Source organism: Salarias fasciatus, chromosome 11, assembly GCF_902148845.1.
Source record: "Salarias fasciatus chromosome 11, fSalaFa1.1, whole genome shotgun sequence".
NCBI classification, from domain to species: Eukaryota; Metazoa; Chordata; class Actinopteri; order Blenniiformes; family Blenniidae; genus Salarias; species Salarias fasciatus.
Window position 1 is genome coordinate 4,761,108 of NC_043755.1, and position 20,404 is coordinate 4,781,511.

General features: G+C 44.6%; 1 protein-coding gene across 1 annotated transcript in view; it reads left to right on the top strand.

Annotated features, from left to right (window-relative positions):
- Positions 1-2,979: 2,979 nt before the first annotated feature.
- The window catches only part of kcnn3 (potassium intermediate/small conductance calcium-activated channel, subfamily N, member 3), a 52,663-nt gene continuing 35,238 nt past the window's right edge, over positions 2,980-20,404 (top strand). The window contains exons 1-2 of the mRNA XM_030102179.1: positions 2,980-4,080; positions 20,057-20,152. Of these exons, the coding sequence (XP_029958039.1) occupies positions 2,980-4,080; positions 20,057-20,152 (1,197 nt within the window). The remainder of the gene's footprint in view (positions 4,081-20,056; positions 20,153-20,404) is intronic.

Genomic DNA, 20,404 nt, shown 5'->3' on the forward strand with positions numbered 1-20,404 from the left:
GCAGAGTCTTCAGACTTTTCCCAGTTTGCACATATTTTTTTCTCTGAATGCACAAATGAACGGACCACGGAACATATTGAATACACTCCCCTTTGCTGGATTTATAATTTCATCGTCCTATTCAAAATGTTTCAGAGGTGGTGATGTTCACATCATGACAGCAAGTAACTGTCAACAAGCTTTCCCCATGAAAATCTGCAAATTAACACTGTCTCCACTCACATGACACATATTATTATACAATCAATGAATGTTGGTTGAACACTTCAAGTGGAAATTCTGCTAATTGGGGAGCTACGGAGTTATGTTAGCTAGGGTAATGAAAACTGATCAACTGACTTACTATTTAATTATTTTAGTAATCATTATTTTTCATCTCTTAAATAATATCCATAAATAAAGACACTTCATATCTTATGTACAGCCTATTGCAATGACAAATTAATTGTAATTTTATATATCTTGTGAAAAGATGATTGTGTATTATTATTGTAAAAGTTTGAAGTTCAACAACCTTTTTTGGTGACTAATGAAAATTGTAATTTATACTCAGTAATAATTTAACATTGTTGTTGTTTTTCTATACTTTCCATAAGCCAGCAGAAACAGATGAGTCTGTCCGGGGTTATATGATCACTTTACTAAGAAGTGCAGAAAGCAGGTGATATGTTCAGATGTCAGGCATATTTTAGGAGACAAACTAATGAACCAATCTTAGATTGAAGCCTCATAATTGTCCCACTGAGCTGTGAAATTAGAATCTCTCTTGTAAACATTTGATAAAAATCTTCATTTGTGCATAAATTTGTAAAGCTCCAGAGAGCCACAAGTAGGGGCTGAAGAGCCAGAGCTCCAGATATTGTTGCAGAGCTGAGTTAATCCAAGCCAAATTGGCTCAAACTGCTTCAAGGCTGAATCCTACACAAGTGGCTGAAAGTGGTTAAAGCCAAAGCCTATTAAAAAGGCTTCTAAAGCTGAAACGTCGAAAAATGGAATAATATTCCCAAACATTCTATATCATCATCACCAAACATCAATATATATACACATTTATGAGCTGTTTTATCCTTATTATGAAGGTTAAACAGGTTTTTGTGGCTCCAGACTAACTTATTGGTGTCAAAAACACCTATCAAGGTAGCTGATCACTTTACCATATATTCTCATGTACACTTTAAAACTAGAGCTCAGTATTGACAAACAGGAGAGAGAGAGTTCCGGAATTAGTCATCTTAAGTCATTTCATTGGCATAAAAAGGTGTTTGGAGCTGAAGCCGCACCCTCCTCCTCCCCATATGTTGTCTGGAGGTTTGTTGATGCCTTTGCTTTTTTTTTTTTTTTTTCACCACAGACATACTCTGTTAATTTGTTGATTTGTGGGAAATGTTTGTGTCCATTTGTTTGCTCTCTGGATGTATTTTGGACGCGCCCTTCAGCGGGGTCCTGCAACAGGTGCCACCGACGACCACACGGGTCACGTAATAGTCTTTATTATGGAGACTGCACAGACAGATGCCACGTAGATCACATGTTTTTTGTTTTTTGTTTTTTTCCGGGGCTACAGTAGAAATAATAAACCCGAAATAACCCCGGGTACGATCACATTCGACTTACAAATCGTGCCACCTGTTTTCTCCGCGTATTTCTCCTCTCCCGCTCCGTCCAATGGGGATGGAAGGAAAGATCTGGAGGCGGAGAGAAGAGGGAGAGAAGTTGGAGGAGAGAGTGAGAGACGGATAGGAAGCGACGGAGAGAGCTGTAGATTGAGGCAGAGTCGCTGGAGTCGCACGTTAAATCCCAGACTTTCCCCGCATTCGTCCGAGGGACCGCCAGCGCATCCGCCGTGCGTCTTTTCCCCTCCGAAGCTCGTCTTTAACGCGCACGGCAGCCACAGGTTGGGCGATTTAATCCAGTCACCGTGGATTATTCCTCCTCATCTGCTGCTTATCTTCACTGATCGGATCAAAAAAAAAAGATAAAAAAAAAGATGGGAGCCATCGATACTTCGCGGATGACTGAGAGGGAAGCGAACTGATCGCGTCCAGCGCGCGCAGAGACACGGAGGCAAACATCTGCGGAGGAGAGCGAGCGACGCGCAAATCTCGAGGGGCGCGAGCGAGGACCTGTGGAGGAGCCTGCATGCGAGGAGACCGAGCGGGGAGGTGATGGCATGGCCGTGACAACATGAAAAAGAAAAAGTGTGGCGGACTGTTTTCATCCAGCCAGTGATTCAACACATCCACCCTGGGGGACAGGGACTGAGAGAGAAGAGGTCGGAGGTAGGTGGAGGAACAGACAGGGAGGAGGAGGAAGAGGGGATGAAGGTGTCTGGTTATATCATACTGAAAGTAGGTTATTGTTTTGGATCAATCGGATGCAGCCAACTTGTAGTGAACTGAGGGTTTCGAACACTTGTCCTGCTTTCAGGATTGAGTGACTGACTGTGGGAATAATATCCTCACGGTCTCCGGGCTGGAGCTCGTTTCCACAGTGTAGAGCCAGAGGATCTGCACCATCCTCCTCCTGGCTAACAAGAATGTAACACAGATGACATTTTATGGAATAGATTGCTGGGAGCATTGTGGGATGTGAGAGAACAAGAAGACACTGGGAAACACACACATACACACACACACTCACACACACACACACACACACTGGGCAGCTGACTCAATTGTGACTCAAGATAAATATATTCCCCAATTATGGCCACTTTTCCTCACTCGGTTGCCCCGCTGTGTCATATGTCTTTAGCTTTTTGGAGTTCAGTTTTCTCCCTCATTTGTTTAAACTGACTGTTGTCCTTCACTCTGCTCCCTCCAGCCCCTCTTTCTGTCTGTCCTTTATTATTTCCTTTATTATTACCACAATGATAAAGAGTCAGCGTCATCCATCATTATCTCCCGGGTCTCCTCTTACAGTGCTTCTCCTTTCTGTGTGTGTTTGACCACAGAGAGGCGGGTTGCCAGAGCTGTGACTATGGAGCCTCCCCCTTCTCTGAGCTTGGCTCTGCTAGGAGGGAGCGAGGACGAGGACCAGCGCTTCCTCCTTCCCCTGGGCAGTATCACACATCCCGCCACCGCTGGCAACCAGCCAGGATCCAACCACTCCAACCACATGGGAGGATCCAGCCTGGACCGTCTGAACGGCAGCACCCCATCCCAGTCGCCTGCCACGCCCAACCTGCCCCCAACGTCGCTCCCCAAGTTGCCCCTGTCCTCCTCTGGAGCGCAGCCGCTGCCCCCGCCCATCCCCAACGCCCTGCACCCCACCAGCACCCCGCTCTCCTCTTGCTTGGGTTCACAGCACAGCCTGAGCGGGGACAACTCCCCAGTCTACAACGCCCTCTTCTACGCCTCCCACTCGCCCTCCATGGAGCGGGAGAGGGACAGGGAGCGGGACCGGGACAGGGAGCGAGAGAGGGGCTGCAAGCACCGGCAGGCCAGCCCGCTGGTCCACCGCAGGGACAGTAACCCCTTCACAGAGATCGCCATGAGCTCCTGTAAGTACACAGGTGGAGTCATGAAGCCCCTGAGCCGCCTCAGCGCCTCCAGGAGAAACCTGATCGAGTCAGACAGCAGCAGCGAAACCAAAGAGGGCGGCGTTTCGGCTGTTGCGGGGGCGACGGCCGCCGGGGGTCACGAGCGGCAGCGCGAGCCCCCTCCGACCTACGCGATGACCCAGGCCTCCGCCAACCAGCCCCCCGCCCAGAGCCCCCCGGAGATCGTCATTTCGTCCAAAGAAGACTCGCCGTACCCCAGGAGCGCGTACGACATCAGCGACTCCACGTCCAACCAGATGTCCATCTACCATCAGAACCACGCGCTGGTGGAGAGCCGGCGGGCGCAGTCGGGGCGGGGGAGCCGGCAGGGAGGGGTCGGGGCGGTGGGCACCGGCGCCCGGGGCAGCACCTCCAAGGCCCCCAAACGGAAGAACCAAAACATTGGCTATAAGCTGGGCCACCGCAGGGCACTGTTCGAGAAAAGGAAGAGGCTGAGCGACTACGCCCTCATCTTTGGGATGTTTGGCATCGTCGTCATGGTGATCGAGACGGAGCTGTCCTGGGGCGTGTACAGCAAGGTGAGCATGTGAGCCAGTGACACAAACTGACGCTTTCGAATGCATTTACATCACAAAGAGCAAGGCCTCATCCACTGTGAGTGCTGCCACAATTATGCAATGCCAGAAACCTAGCAAAGTTTCTCCAACCCCGACGCCGACATGGCAGAATCAGCTCTTATTTCTGCACATGCAGGGAAGGTTATGCAATGGCACATGCTTTAGAAAATGAAGTTTAGGAAAACAGAAGACAGGATGCAGACAGGAAGAGTTCAATAATGAGTTGCATCATGGGAAGTGGCCTGTACTGGTGAACTCCGGCAGAAGAAGAAAAGTCCAGATATCTTGACCTCTGCTGCTTGTAAACGTTAAAGGTGAACTCTGATAGTTCAGTATTATCTCCAGAAGAGGATCAGTAACACCACAGAGGTTCTTCTTGTTAAATAGCTGAAGGTGGGGTTGTAAACAACCAGAGCACTCCCTTGATAAAGCAAAACGATAGCTGCAGTAGCATGGTACTCATTTACCAGTAGCTGGAATGTGAAAACCTAAATGTGTCCGATTGTGGAATTTATGCTTGATTTTGGCTTTGAACTGAACCCTTCATCAGTTGCTGACTTGTTGTGTTGACTTAATGACCAAGCTCGTCCGTTGCTGCTTCTGAGTGACTTAATGTCACGATGCAGAGGACATGGGGGGTGGGGGGGACCGATTATCTGTGGGAGTCCGGGATCTCATTTGTCTGTGTAATGGGGAGTGTAATAAGCTGAATTGGCCCCTGGCTGCTTTTGTCTGTTTATTTTGGTTGTGTACTTGTGTGTGTGTACGTGCGTGGTTGTGTCGGTGATCCTGGGAGCATCTCGTGCTCACCTTCCTGAAGTTACTTCTGTCCTCTTCTGGTCTGTTACATCACGCAGGGAGGTTTTTTTGGTCTTTCTCCGCAGCTAATAAAGTGGAAGCCGCTCTTCCACATATGGATCGTTGATCATGTGAGTGAGTATGAGGGATCGTATGGGCGCGGACGATCACGGGTCGTCTATTAGAATCAGACAGTTGGGTGTGTCTGGCGTCCCTCCCACTCTCCTCTTCTAGTTCGGTCGGTGCTCTGTGGTCTCTGCGGTCGGTACTCGGTTTCTTCCTGTTACTGTCAGTGCACGGAGGATCTGTCTGGTCTGCACTGCCCGCTGTGCCTTTGCTTCTCTCTCTCTCTCTCTCTCCTCTCTCTCTTTCTCTTTGCCACTGTCTCCATCTCATTATATTCATTGTTTAAGAAGTAGTGTCTTTTTCATTAATGAAAATTCATAGTCTGACTTTCTCTCGCAGTCCCCCCTTGTCTCGTTCCTTCCTTTCGGCCGGCCTGCTCTGCTTCTCGAAGGAGATGGCTGTCTTATTTTCCCTTGCTCTGTCCGTCCTTTTCTCTATCTCAGCTGCGCGCCTGTCTCTTTATCCTGCGCTCTTTAGTCCTTTTCTTTCTTTCATTTTTTTTTTCCCCTCCCTTTCTCTCTCCCTCTGCTCCTCTGCTCTTGCAGTGGGCGTCGAACTGGGGGAGTGTGATCGGAAGAGAGAAGCGACTGGGCGAGAATGAAAGTCTGTGGAAGGAGAGAAAAAAATGAGAGGCGATAATGAAAAGCCTGATTTAGGTTCTTAAGTTACAATCAATGCAGCCCTCATCTCGAACAGGCCGTGCTGTCTATCAATACGGACTGACGTGTGAATTTGTGCTAGGTGATTACTGTGATTAGCAGAGCTTCTACGATATTGATTAATCTATGATCATTACGGTATCCTGTTAAGAACCGAAAATCACAGTTAATCAAGAATTCAGGCTTCAAGGAGGGAATCAGTTCGCAATGCTTTAAAATTCAACTCAAAAGCAGACTATAAATTGTCCTCTCTCTCTTTTTTTTCGTGCTTCTGCATTTGGTTTGTTTCCAACAGACACCGAAGTCCCACCAGACAGCTCAAACTCTCACTTAGGTAATTGAGGTGGATGGAAGCCTGCTGGTTGTTGTGAAAAATGGATCGACATCATGAGGATGAAAGAGAGAGAGAGAGATCGGAAAGGACGATGAATGGGGAAGATAGCGCAGAATAAGGTGGAGAGGTTCAGGCAGCACTTAAAAACACTCTGGAAGTGAGGGGCGCCTTTGAATGATTTCGTATATTGATTATTGATAATGATCACACACCCACACGCGTGCCTCCTGCCTCCGCATGCACATGCCAAACCAACCTGCGCATCGAAACTGGATGCTGCCTTTCTGAGTGGCTGGACTGTGTATTGACAGCCGTCAGCGCTGCTGTGAGAGCACACACTGCCTGCTTGTGCATGTTCGGGAAAGATCTCTGTGTTTTTCAAAGACATTCTTCAAATTTATTGTAGTGCAAATGAAGTGAAGACAAACTGAAAGATGAAATAAACACATTTTAACAGGTGTGACAGTTACAGGATTATTCCATACATGCTGAACACCTCCACATATAGCTGCCTCTAAAAACTCTAATCCTAATCTTTAACTCAACAACAAGTCTTTTTATGCAAAATCTCATGTGAAATGTAACTTTAACCACGATTTGTCTGAGTGATTTTCACTGTCAGTGCATGAAAGGAGCTGCCATTCTGGATGGATGGATGGATCTTTGAGTATTTATTTTTCTTCTTTTAACAGTAGGTGTTTAGTAAATGTCACTGTCCATTTTTGTGTGTTTGTATGTGTGTGTGTATTTCTACCAAAGCTCGTGCTGTTTTTTTTTCCTTTTCTTTTTCTTTCTTTCTTTTTTTTTTTTTTTTTTTTTCTGAAGGTCCAGCTGCTATATCTTGTTCCCAAAAATAGAGATGAAGAATAAGAATGGAACTAAACAGGGCGGGTTGGACTGTGTGGAGCGTGCATGTGTTTCTCCGTGTGTTACGAGGGATAAAGGGAAAAAGGTTAACCGCGGAGGACACTGTATTCGTGACTGGAGCTAAAGTGAGTAAGCATATGTATATTCATGTGCAGAAACACTCTCCGAGCCTTTTGTCGTCACATACTGTCGCTGCGGCTCAGATTTTTATTCGCTTGCTCTCATCCTGATCATTTCAGTCGCGTCTGATCTCGTGAAGTTCCGTTGGGTTTGCGGACAGAGTAAAGGCTGTCACGCAGAGCAGTCAGCACTTTAAGCAGTAAATTCCTGTACTGTAAATATCTAGTCACAGTTGTCGGGCTGAGACGGATTATGCTGCGAGAATATTGGATGATGAAATAATTCATGAATGTGAAATAATTTAATTTGCTCTCAGGCAAAATGGTGACTTTTCCCACAAAAAGCTTCACAGATGAAAGTGAAGCGAGCTTTTTAAATTGCCATCATAACTTATCTTTTCTACTGTACCCGTTCAAAGTGTCAGCCGCTTTTAACTCCGCGTGGCGTGTGACCCCTCGCCGCCATCGCCAGCGCCGCTGCTGACCCCGGACCGCCGCCCCTCAGAATGTTAACAGCGCTGTGAAGACAGTTCCTCTTAAAAAAAGCTTCTATTATTGATTTTATTACAGTAGGAACAGGGGGGCCCAGTCCGACATGTGTCTCCATCTGAGAATAACTGAGGGCCGCTGGACGCTGGGGACGCCGCCATGTGGCCTGTGACTGTCAGATCAATAGATCATTCCGCCGGGGCCCACGCGGGGGCCGCGCTCCTCGCCGCGCCTCAGACTGCCACGGCTATTCCGAGGGAACTCACAGCTGTCGTAGGCTTCACCTGTCACGCTGTCGCTTAGCACACACTTAGCACACGTGTGAGGCGGAGAGCGCGCAGACCCACTCACTGTCTGTTTCTCACCACAAGCATCAATGATTCCATTGATCAGCAGCAGGGCTCGCTCGCCACTCTCACCTTCCTTTTTTCTCCCTCGCAGGAGATGCTTATGTTTCCTCTTTGGCTAGTCTTAAATATGTCTCCATATCCCCAAGGGGGTCATTGCCATCTCAGAAGGCTTACATCTTCCTCATTCCTCTTGCACGACTGTCATTTCCCCCCACCGCCCGCCCTCGCTCATATATCTATGACATTTCTCGCAGACATTTACTGGCAGACCTATCCGGACCTTCCTCTGCTCGGCCACTTACAGTAGTGGCTGCGCGCTGCTTTTTCCGACCGTACGTGCGGATGATCGGGGAATTAAAATCGCCAACTGCCACCATATTCTCTGAAGGCGCTATCAGCCATCTCAGCACTTCTGTGCCGCCTTTCCCACCCCCCTCTTCTCCCCCCCTCCTCGCCCACCTCCTCCCTTCTCCTCCACTCCACACTCCCTTTATCTTCTAGATCACAGGCTTCTGAGGGACTGTAGATCCCACAGGTCTTGCTACTAACAGGTACAAATATGCTCATTTCTTTCAGTGTAACAAGGTTAGCCTCCCCCCTGTCTGCGTGTGTGACTGTGTTGGTACACATGGGTGTGTTAGGACTTGCATCACTCACCGGTAACATAAACATTCACGTCACAGAGTGTGCGTTGTCTCCTCTGTGTATTCATGTCGGGAATGAGTGTCTTTATGTCTTCATGTATTCAGCGTTGTCATGATACGACCGGTGGATGCACCTGCTAATATGTGTGTGTGTGTGTGTGTGTGTGTGTGTGTGTGTGTGTTCACAGCTCCCTTTGTCTGGATTTAATGGAGTGTGTATGGCTGTAATGGTGTGTGTCAATGTGAAGTCGAGTGTGCGCATGCAGTGCATGTGTGTGTTTATCCTGCTAAGGTGACATCGCTCCTCTGTCTCCTGCCTGTTTCCCTGGAGACTGATTGTGAGGAGGCATCAGTGTGACAGGGAGAGAACCCCAAGGCCAACTCATTACAACACACTCGCACACGCACATGCAAACATACATCCGCATTTATATTCATTGATATTCACATGTGGCGCGCGACTTATCGCTGCGAGAGGGGCGCGCGTATCGCCGAGCGGCGCGTATTTGCCCTCTCGTCTGTGTCAATAAGGGTGAGGCGGGGACAGTCGGGGGGAGGGGGGGGGGGGGGACTCTCGTCCGCGTGAGCACGTGCACAGGTGTGCACGTACGTCTGCTCGCTAATTGAAGTAAAGAAGCTCAAAAACCCATTATCTCTGCACGCTCTCCACCAAGTCGGTGATCAATACACACTAATCACACACTTAAGCCCAGCTGTGCAGAAGGAAGAGGAAACACACATCCGTGGGCTACATATCCACATGAAGCACCGTATCAGGGGTGTCAGACATGCGACCCTCGGGGTTGAATGAGCCTGATGGAGCACCTCGCAAACTTTTAAAACGACATAAAACTGGTTGGCGGCTCGGTTGTTGGCGCTCTCGCCTCACAGTGAGAATCTTGCTGGTTTCCTCTGGGTGAAAAAAACATGCATGTGAGGTTAATCGTGACCTTAAATTAGCCATATATGAGTGTGTGTGGCTGTCTGTCTCTATACGATTGCAGTATGATGGAGTGGTGACCTCTCCAGAGTGTGTCCTGCCCTTCAGTATGTATAACCTTATTTTATGGTCTACCTGAGAAGAAAAATGGCCGTACATCGAAACCGAAACCAAAATACATAAACCAGAAAGTTCCCAATCGTTCCACAGAGATTAGACTATTTAGTTTTCCTCTTACTGCCAGCTTGTTACATTTTCACATCAATAACTGCTTCAGTTTCTGTTCTAGGGAGTTTTTAATGGAATAGTTTTACGTTATGAATAAAAACGCTTTCCGAGACTTGAAAAATAAGCGCGAGAGGTGAAGTCTACAGTGAAGTCTACAGTGTGTTGTTTTAGTGTGAACTGGATGCTGTCAGGCCGTTTCTTAATGAACAGCAGTTTTGCGTTCCTGCACATCCATTTTCCAGCGGAGACACTAAAGCGCAGGTGTTACTAACAGCGTTAACGGCGACTCTCCTCCGTGCAGGTGTCCCTGTGAGCGCCGCCAGTGAGTCCGCAGTAACAGCGCCTTGAAACTGTAGCAACAAAATGAAATTCAGCCGTTTATCACTTATTCAAATAATTGCACCTGAGATCGCTGGTACACTGTCGGTTGCCGGGCAACACCACTGTGACAAAAAAAAAAAAAATAGAAATAAAGTAGGTCTTTTATCATTCATCAAGAAAAGACCGGAGCAGGTAAATCCCCGTCAAACTGCACTCGCTGGTGTTTCTCCTGGCGTTGAATTAACCCCCGAGTGTGTGGGCGTTTTCAGCACTTCTCACAAACAAGGAGCAGCTCAACACTTACATAACACACATTAAGCCACATTTCTGTCCGTCCTGCTTGTAATCTTTTCGTTAATAACAATAACAAACACTAAATATTCATTTAATTAGGTTTGTTTAAAAAAGTAAACGATTATTGAGTGTTAAATTTTCCAAAGGAATTCTGCTTTTACAAGAACTGATTTTACCCCAAAGTTCACATTACATACAGGAGCAGTTACATCGCTCATATGGAGCATTCCGAAGTCTCTCACAGGTGGGAAATGCACACCTCAGTGGGATCAGACTGGGACAGTGTGTCGCTCAAAACCTTTTTAATGTTCTTCATGTTCATTCACTTAGCGCATGTGTTTACAAAGCTGCAAGAAACACTCATTTCACCAAATGGCCTGAAGGAACATCCATCAGTGATATTGACTTTATAGGCATAATTCCATCCGTGTGTTGACCAAACGATCTGTTATCAGCCAGATTCTTGTGGAATCAGATCGTGAGCGATTTGTTATTGTCGTGCGAATGCTTCCGAGTGGAAAATGGCACTTTGTAACCTGGTAACCGTTCGAGTTTCCAGCTACAGATCGCCTCCATCCTACCCATCGTTTTATTTGACTTATCAGGAGCACTGATAAGCAGATTCGACATGTCTTTTTTTTTTCTTTTAATGTGGGAGAAATTATGTGATAACGAAATGATGTTCTGCTCATTTTATGAGACCGAAATTTTAGTTGCTATTTGTTCCGAAATCATTTGAGTATCTGACTGAGTCATCTCTGCCACTGACTTGGGTGGTTTTAGTCATTCCAGAGTGATGAACAAGTATTTAAATACATTTTTTAAACACATTTTTCAAAGCATTTAATGACTTTTGACACAACTTAATGAAAATGTGAAGCAATATTTTTCCATCGATTTCTTTGTTGATGTTCAAGTTAAACATTTAATGAAATCAAAAACAAATTTCACACCAGCAGCATCAAACAGTTTTAGCTTCCAGTGATACTATCAGTTTAAATGGTGTTTTATCTGCTTCTTTGTTTTTCAGTAGCATCAAACAAACAGGCGGCGCCCTCTGGCACCAGTCAGATAACTTTACCATCATTAGATCAGACTGGAAAACTCAATAATATGATATTTTGCTTCCTTTTGGTTGCAGTGCTCGACATCTTTAAATGGAAGGACATAGTTAAAAAAAAGTAGTGTGAGGAATACACATAGATAAAAGTTTAAATGTTTAGTCCAAACATGGAATAACAGGTTGGTTTTTTGGGGTTTTTTTTTTTTGAGAGACTGACACTCAGATATAAAGATGAGAAGAGGTTGACTAATTTGTTGAACAAACTCTAAAATGCGTTGTTTTTTTTAGAAAATGAAAAAAAAAAGTTCCTTACTATCATCCACAGAACCTTTCCTTCCTTTTTTTACTTCCCAAGTGTGACAGCATGGGATTGCATTCAGTGCACGTAAGCGTGCACACACACAAGCGTTCATATGCTTCAGAGTGACATCTGCTGCTTGTCGTGCTTTTCAGAGAAGAAGCTCTTTACAGTCCTTCAACATGTGGTTAAGTTCAGGTGCTGAACAGTCCTGTCTGTTCCAGACTTACACCTATAGAGAAAAACTGAGGCATTTAAACAAGCTGAACACATAAATCCCAGGATGGTTTGGGCAGATTTAATCTTGGAACAAACCTTAATTGGACGACATTTCTCTCTCACATCTCCAGCAACTGTTCTCTTTCGTTTTCCAGAGAATGCCTATCTGAATACGAGTGTGTGTGTGTGTGTGTGTGTGTGTGTGTGTGTGTGTGTGTGTGTGTGTGTGTGTGATTGTCAGTTTATGTGCATTTGCCCTGTAATGGACCGGTCACATGTTTCAGGTGTGCGATCTGGGATCTGCTCCAGCATCCCATGACAGGAAAAAGTTAAGACACATTAGAATCATACCAGGTGCAGTTAGTAGCTGTGTGTGTTGTTGTCCTGTCGGTGGAGCTGCAGCTGTCTGCTGCCACATCTGTACGCACTTTCCTTTATCATTTCAGTTTTCAGTTTAAGTGTCTGTGCAATTCATGCAAACTGGCAAACACTTAAACCAGAGATGGCAGCCACTGAAAACTAATGTACTCCTTCCAGCCAATTAGAATCCAGAATTCACAGTGACTGTGGTATAAAAAAGCCAAAATGAACAGAAGGCAGCGTGGAGGCACGTATTTCTCCCTCACAGATGAGTTATTCAGCATAAATGTGGAAGGAGTGAAGTGGAAACAGGCTGAAGCAAAAACGCTGCGTAATGGACAGAATTGTGAAAAAATCTGAATGGTGGACAGATGGCTGGGGGTAAATGCAGAGTAGAGAGACGGCGACGTGAACTGGAGGCCGGTCGCATTTCAGCTCAGCAGTGTGACTGTGTTTAAACGGATATGCTGCTCAAAGCCAAGGCTGAAACCCGCATTTTTCTCATTAGCACAACCGTGTTGGCTTCCTTTGCTCCGAGTTTGCTTCAGTGAGTACAAATGAGATGTTGTAGCAGAGAGAGGAGAGTTACCGAGACAGGAAAAGCTCGCACAAGCAAACAGAGACCCAGAAGACAGCTCGGGTCTTTGGGCGAGCTGATAGAGGAAACCATGTGAGCCAAAGCCGGTCGGTATTTTCTCGGTGTTGTGCAGTGGCCCATAACCACACTTTACGAGCAACAAATGTGAGTAAGCCCGTATGTGTTTGTGCAGTTCTGAGCATTATACCGAGGGTGAAAAGGGTCGACAGTCGCACAAACAGTCCTCTTATATTTTGATAATTACGGGGAATAATATTCTCAACCAAGGAGGTTGTCAGCAAGGATTAACACATTAGACCGTGTGTGTGTGTGTGTGTGTGTGTGTGTTTGTGTTAAATGTTGAAATAATACCATTAAGACCATGAAGCATCAACACAGACCCTAAATAAACAAAATAACACTCTCACACACTCTATTTTCCAGAAGGGTGACTTGCAATATATATTCATGAACCCAAAAATGCAATGTGGATTCTGCCTAATGACTTTGTGCAGGAAAGGGCTGAGCATTGTGTCTAAACTCTGAGTGCACACTCAGATTAAGACGGCGTTCGGTGTTGAATACTGAAATGCGTCCTCCCTAACCACTGACATATCTGATCCGAAGCAGCAGTCTGAAGGTAGCTCAACTTTTCTCTTGCAGGCAGCGTTGGACCTTGTGTATCTCTTGAAAACGAATGTGCTTCGGGGGGGTTTTGTGTGTTTTCGTTCTGCAAATTCAAAACAAAGTCCTTGAGCTGATATGAACAAATGAATCAGTCGAGTGAGTACAGCTTTTAGAGAATAAAACACCGAATGCAACCAGATTTGTTTCTGCAGCTCGGAAAATAAGTGAAAATAATTTCCCTTTTTTTTGGAACAATTTGCATCTCTATACAATCTCTCTTTTTATGCAAATGCTGGACAGGTTGTCAAAGCTTTTGCGTTCAGACGCTGAATAAAAAGTTAACAAATTACTCTGAAAAGTAGATTAAAAAAATCAAACGTGAAATGAAAGAGACTGTATAATTTTGTTTGTGGCTTCTGTCATTTACAAAAAAAACACAAGTGATTTACTCCAGAGAAAAATAAAAAGCAGTTATATGTGAGGTCTTTCTGTGGGAGCTGTGAATCGGGGAGTTTCAGGATGTTGGAGTCGATTATCCATGTGGCTTTGTGATAAAAAACAAAAATCTTCAAAACAGAATCGCCTGTCTTGGGTCAAATCCTGAAGTTCTGCATACTTCTTTTTTAATACACTTTTTTTTTTTTGATGACAGCATCTCCGTCTTGGTCTTTCCTCCCTTCAGGGGTCGCCACAATGGATCGTGTGTTTCCGTCTCACCCCATCATCTGCCTCTTCCACTGCTCCACCAATTCATCTCCCTTCCATTGACCCCAGGCATTTCTACATTTACTGTTCCGTTTCTCTTTTTATGCGATAGCGAAAGACTAAAAAAGTATTTTCAAGAGGAAATACATTTATACTCCAGTTCCTGACAATCTTGATGCCAATTATAAAGAAGGTGTGGAGTATGGGGGGATTATTGCAGCAAAAGGAATAATATGTATAGTTTAAAATTAAATAAAGTTCTGAGCTGTTAGGGAAACAAGTATGACAGGTTTATATGAAATTTCCTTCTTATTATCAGTGGATCCAAACAGACATTAACAACAAAATGTTTCAACTGGAAAATCACAAGGAAGTCTGACAAATCAGTTCTGTCGTAGTTAGGATGAGACAAGGTACGTCTGAAGGTTTATAGCATGACTTTCACTCTTAATTCACCTCCGCTTCGCTTGCTTTTGAAACACATTTATTGTACTTTTTAATCCGGTTATTGCAGTGGCTTTAATCACTGAAAAATGGAAAAAAAAGCAAAAGAGAAGCTGCACGGAGCAGCAAACCGCAGCCTGCTGATTATTTTATTTGTTGAGGGTTAATTTTCAGACTAAATATGATGTGATATGGCCCGTCGGAGACTTCAAAATTCAGCATAAATCCTCAGAAAAAGTCCTGCTTATCTTCACCAGTCACTTGAGAAAAAAATTATTTGGCTATCGTTGTACAAAAGTAACGAGTTTATGTTAATCTATGAGCGGCATACAAACAGTAATGACTGACATCTTGTGTAAGAGGCTTTTAACACCAGCAGTTTCCAAAGTTGTTACCAAATACAGGCTGATATAATTGGGACTCAGAGAGAACAACAATCCATGCCAGACTGTTAATGAGCTTATTAGTTGTAGCTCTGCTGATGAATATAATTTCCTCTCGTTGTATTGGTTCCGACAGAGGCCCATAAGTTGGTGTTAATGTTTTTCATTCAGGTTGGCATAAAAAGTAACTTCCTGCTTTTTCACACGAAAGCTGATTAAAAAAAAACGGAGGCAATTTCAGCTGTAATTATTCCTGGGAAGGATGTGGGGAAAAAAATAAATTCACTCACCCCCTCCAACGCGAAAATCACCCCCAGGAAATACGTCTTCCCAAGTGTGGCTGGAACTATATTTTTCATAAACCAGAATACTTTGAAAACAGTGAAAATAGACCTGATGATGATGATATGTGGAAACCCACCAAACATCTGACGTCAGGAAGAAGTGCAGATCAGGTCATTTTTGGGTCGGTCAGTCAACGACCATATCTAGACGTCCGCAGAACGTACAAAATGGATCCAAGATTCAGAAGTCAGTATTGGACCTTTTTTTGACGTCATAATGACCCAGCTGGCATTCAACCGACCTTAAACGTTGACATTCAGTTGAAATAATGTCAGTTGATGAAAAACGTTAATTCAACGTCAAAACAACGTTGACACTAAATGACACACAATTGAAGTTGTGTTGTAAACTCACTGTGGATTCAACATTGAAATATCAACATTTTTTAGATTTATATGTAATCGTCAGTATTTTTAAAATCATGATTTCTAAAAATTTTGCTGAAATATGTCAGTTGAAAAACGTTATTTCAACATCCAGACACGTTTATAAATTTACCATTGAAAAAGTGTTTATGTGAATGTTAACCCCCGCCTTGTATTTCTTTTTCTTGGAGTCTGTTTGTTTTCATTGTCTCGTAAAGATAGAATTACGTCTAATAAGAGAGCCGCCCAAGCGATTAAATTTAGTACGTAATTTCATCAAATTGTGAACTTTGGTGAAACACAAAAGAAACATTTTTAAAACCACCACTTTGTTTCGTGTGTGTTGCACTGTATTTCAGGATGAGTAGTTTTCTGCAAACTAGTGTTCACCCTCCCATTTACAGAAATCGAATCCCGTGTTTCACCCGTCTGTAATGAAATGCTGAAATGACTGAAAGAATATGCCTGAGCCTCAGACTGCAAACCCAGTGGTTACAGTGCGGTCAGTTTAATTTATAATTTTCTGCACTTTTGCTGCTATACTCCCGAAGACGTTGGGAAAAAGACGTCATCTGGCGTTACAGTCTGCACCTTCAGTGGACCAAAACTGGACGTACAAAAATGACCCTAAAAAGTCGTTGTTTCAACGTGTCTTTGCGCAGTGGGAGTGAAGGGAGAACCTCTGAAGAAGTTCAATATTAAATTTCATAGCAATTCCACTTTAAAATGACCATTTTATTCTCATTTTGAAGTGGGATTATATGTAAATTCAACATGTAAGCCTTCTATTCTGCCTTAACTTTATTCCAGTTGTTCTGCGCTTGCGACAACGCAGCATTTCAAGATGGCGGCCTGCAGTCCGAAGACGATTTATTTAATGGGAGCCATCAAAGACATGGATATGATGAAAAGGGTGGATGGACGGGCACATGAAAGTGTGGACATTTTTACCTGTAGCATCAAAGTTATTCGAGAAAGAAAGAGAGGAAAATGGCCGGCGCCAGGCTTTTGTTTACTTCCAGTAGATGTAAGTACGTCACGTCCGGCCCTTGTCCAATCAGAACGCTTTGCACCATCTGCTCCACTGGCGATTTACATGTTGCCAAAAGAAATGGGATAGCATTGTTTTTAACCATTGTCTTAATTTTTTAAGATAACATATCACCCAATTCTCATGCTTTACAAAATACAAATCAATGCAAAAAAGTCTGAAATACAATATAACTAACTCGTACCACGAAATAAAAATCCTGGGAATAAGTGAATACATAATAGTAATAATAAGGGGGACTGCAGCCCGAGTGGTTGTGGAGGCAACAACTGTGGTCTGGGAGGACTTGGGGAGGCCATGGTGTAGGACTATTGGTCGGCTTTGAAGAAATTCTGGCAAACCATCCAACTCCTGAGGGAGGGAAAGCAGGCTTCCACCAACACTGTTTACAGTGGAGGTGGGGAGCTGCCGACCTTGACTGGGGGTATTATCAGATGGTGGAAGGAGTGCTTCGAGGGCCTCCTCAGTCCTGTTGCCATGTCTTCCATGGAGCAAACAGAGGCTGAGGTCTCAGGGAAGGACTCATCAACGCCCAACTAAGGTCACCGAGGCGGTCGGTAAGCTCCTCAGTGGCAAGGCATCGGGTTTGGATGAGATACGCCCAGAGTACCTTAAGTCTCTGGATGTGCAGGGACTGTCTTGGCTGAGATGTCTCTGCAACACTGCGTGGCGGTCAGGCAGACCGGGGTGGTTCTCCCCCATTTTAAAAAGAGGTGTGCTCCAGCTATAGGGGGATCACGCTCCTCAGCCTCTCCAATCGCCTCTGATTGTGAGCCAAAAATGTCAACTTGCTCAGTGACAGTAGACAGAAAGTCAGAGGTCCTTCTCATGTGATTGTGGCTCTGAATGAAAGATAGTCCTCTTGGAGCCACATACACTATATTTGTTCAGAACTATATGGCAAATCAATGTGAGTCGTCGTGCTGTTTCAGCCTGGACCAAGGTGGTCGACCAACTGACAGACAGAACAACGTCCCTGCAGCCCAGCCTGTGCTCTGCCTCCTGGGATGGCAATGCCACTAAAATTAACCCGACTCCTGATTCCTTGATGCATGAAGAAACTTGATGTGTGCAATGAGTAAGAGAAGCTGAAGAGGAGCGACATTTTATCTACTTTTTTTTCCCCCATGTGAACCATATTGCTGAGGCAGGGGAAAGAAAGAAAATCACCGGGGCCTAAATGGTTAACTTTTGCTCTTATATTCTTTTAAGCACGTTTCTCCAGTGAGAGTTACCTGTGTGAAGCATCAGCCTTGTTGCTATAGTTACCCGGAGTTTAATATACCCCGTGCACTGATTCCCAATAGTGATTAAGTCAGAGACCTTAACTAGAATTAAGTCTTTCTGCTTGTTCCATGGTTCTCGTATGGATTAGCTCAAACATACAGCATGTCAGGTGGTGTTTGTAGGTTTTTTTTCTTTCTTGTCAGCTTGTGGTATCTGATATCAATTTTTAAATCACTTTTGCACCACACTTTTCCACCACAAACAGAAATTTAGTGACTGGGGGGGGGGAAACCCTCATAAATGGCACCAGAGAGCTTTGAGGAAGTAATAAATCCAACACGTTTCTTCTTTTTAATTTCATCTCGGAGAGCCAATACGCAGCTTGTGTGTTTCCTGTGTAAATGGACTCATGTACAAATGTGTTTGTGTATACCTTGGGAAAGTGTTGTGGTGCTCTGAGTGTGTGAGGTGATGGGGTTAAAGAAGCCACTGAAGTGCTATGAGCTGTATTGATTGGAAGTTCCCCAGTGCATTGATTATAAGCCTTATGAAACCAGACAAGCAGAGGACTTAAAGCTCCACTGCAGAGTGATATTGATGGGTGGAATACTACCATTCCATTTCTGTTCCGCCTTTGAAACTGTTTTGTAAATGCTACTGGGTTTCATCTGTGCTCAGGCTGTGCAGCTGTCTTTAGCTGCCTGGATGGCTCAGCTCTCCTCAACTCCACTCTTTGGGTTTTTATATTTGACAAAAGTTGCCTGCAGGATGTCGTATTTCTTTGGTTTCGCCTCTGTCAGAGCTCGAAGCGAGCTGGGTTGATGAGATGACGTGGAAACACTGCGGAGCGCTGATTAGTCAGAGAAATGTGTCACTTGAATCATCGCGGCAGCATCACTGCATGGCTTCAGATATCCTGGACAAAGCCGGTGTTGTCAGACAGCAGAGATTCAGAGATTTCTCATTCAACGGGCCAGTCAAAAATCTGCTAACCTACACGAAGGAGCTGCACTTCGCTAAAGCTCCACTTGTTGTTTCTTCGCTGTCTGCGTGAAGACGACGGCGTGATCCTTTCATGTGGCATCACTGTCACCATGAGCTTCAAGGAAGGGTACTGTCCGCTGGAGGAGATGCAATCCAGAGGAGGATCTGGCTCCAAAAGGGAGTGAAGAAACGTCAAGCCGAGTTATGTCTTGATAAAAAGCTTGAGCATAAATGCATGTCTTTCCAGCAATGGGTGTGACATTGGGAAAGCGGTACATGTCTTAAATCACATGTTACTCCAACAGCACCATTTTTCACAGAGATGTGGTAGTAACTGTTTATTGCTAGGAAATTGTAAATGCGGTTAAAATTACTCAGGTCTCAGTGAGCCTGTTTCTTTTGTTGTGGGGGGAAATCAGCCGGAGAGCTGCTGTATTTCTCCGTCGCGCTCCCTGAGGCGGTTGTTAGCTTTAGTGCTAGCCGATGTAAAGTTGTCTCCATGGCGGCCAAGATGTATTCACAGCTCCGAAATCAAGGGTGGCTTTCCTCCATGAGAGTACCTGCGGCTGTTTGGATGTCGGCAGAATACGTTAGCTATTTGGTTGCTGCTTTTTCTCATTGTCATTTTTCCATCTGTAAGAACGAGTGTTACGCCAAGTTCTGCACGACTGGTGAAACCTGTGTCCCTCTGTGGGTCCTCACAGGTCCTCATCCGAGACTTTTAATAGTTTTGGATGAACTCAAATGGACCAAGTTATCATGTGCATCACTATTTGACTTTCTACTAACAACCACATAATGCTGAGAGCTCAGCTAGTGTGTCTCAACAGTACAACAACATGCACGCTATGAAGGCATCTTCAACAGGAGAGACAAGGAAAAGTAACAGAAGTAACTGTATATGGTTTTGAGTAACTGGCTTTGAGCACGTCTGGAAAAGGAAGTGTTTGAAACAGAGCAATCAGTCCCCTTTCAAGATGGTGCCAGTTCCCATCATTTTCCCCATCATTACACCCTGGACATAAAACCGAATCATCCAGAATTCACTCTGAAATGTGCAGTAACCTGTATTTGTGCTGCTTCTTTTGTAACCATAAGTGTGTCATTTTTCTCTCTGCAGAGCTCCATGTATTCACTGGCCCTGAAGTGTCTGATCAGCCTGTCCACAGTCATCCTGCTGGGGCTCATCATAGCCTACCATGCTCGGGAAGTCCAGGTAAAATACTTGATGGTGCTTTTTTATGTCCACACACGCACATGAAAGAAAGATAGAAAGAAAGAAAACATCCCAGTCAATGCACTGAAAACACAGCTTCACATATAGTTAGAATGTGATTTCTTTTCTTTTCTTCAATCTTTTCCCTTCTTACCTTATTTCCTGCAGTTCGTATACAAAAATGTGTATATAAAGGACTAAGACAAATTTTAAACTATTTATTGCATTACAAGAAACATTTTAGAACTGAGT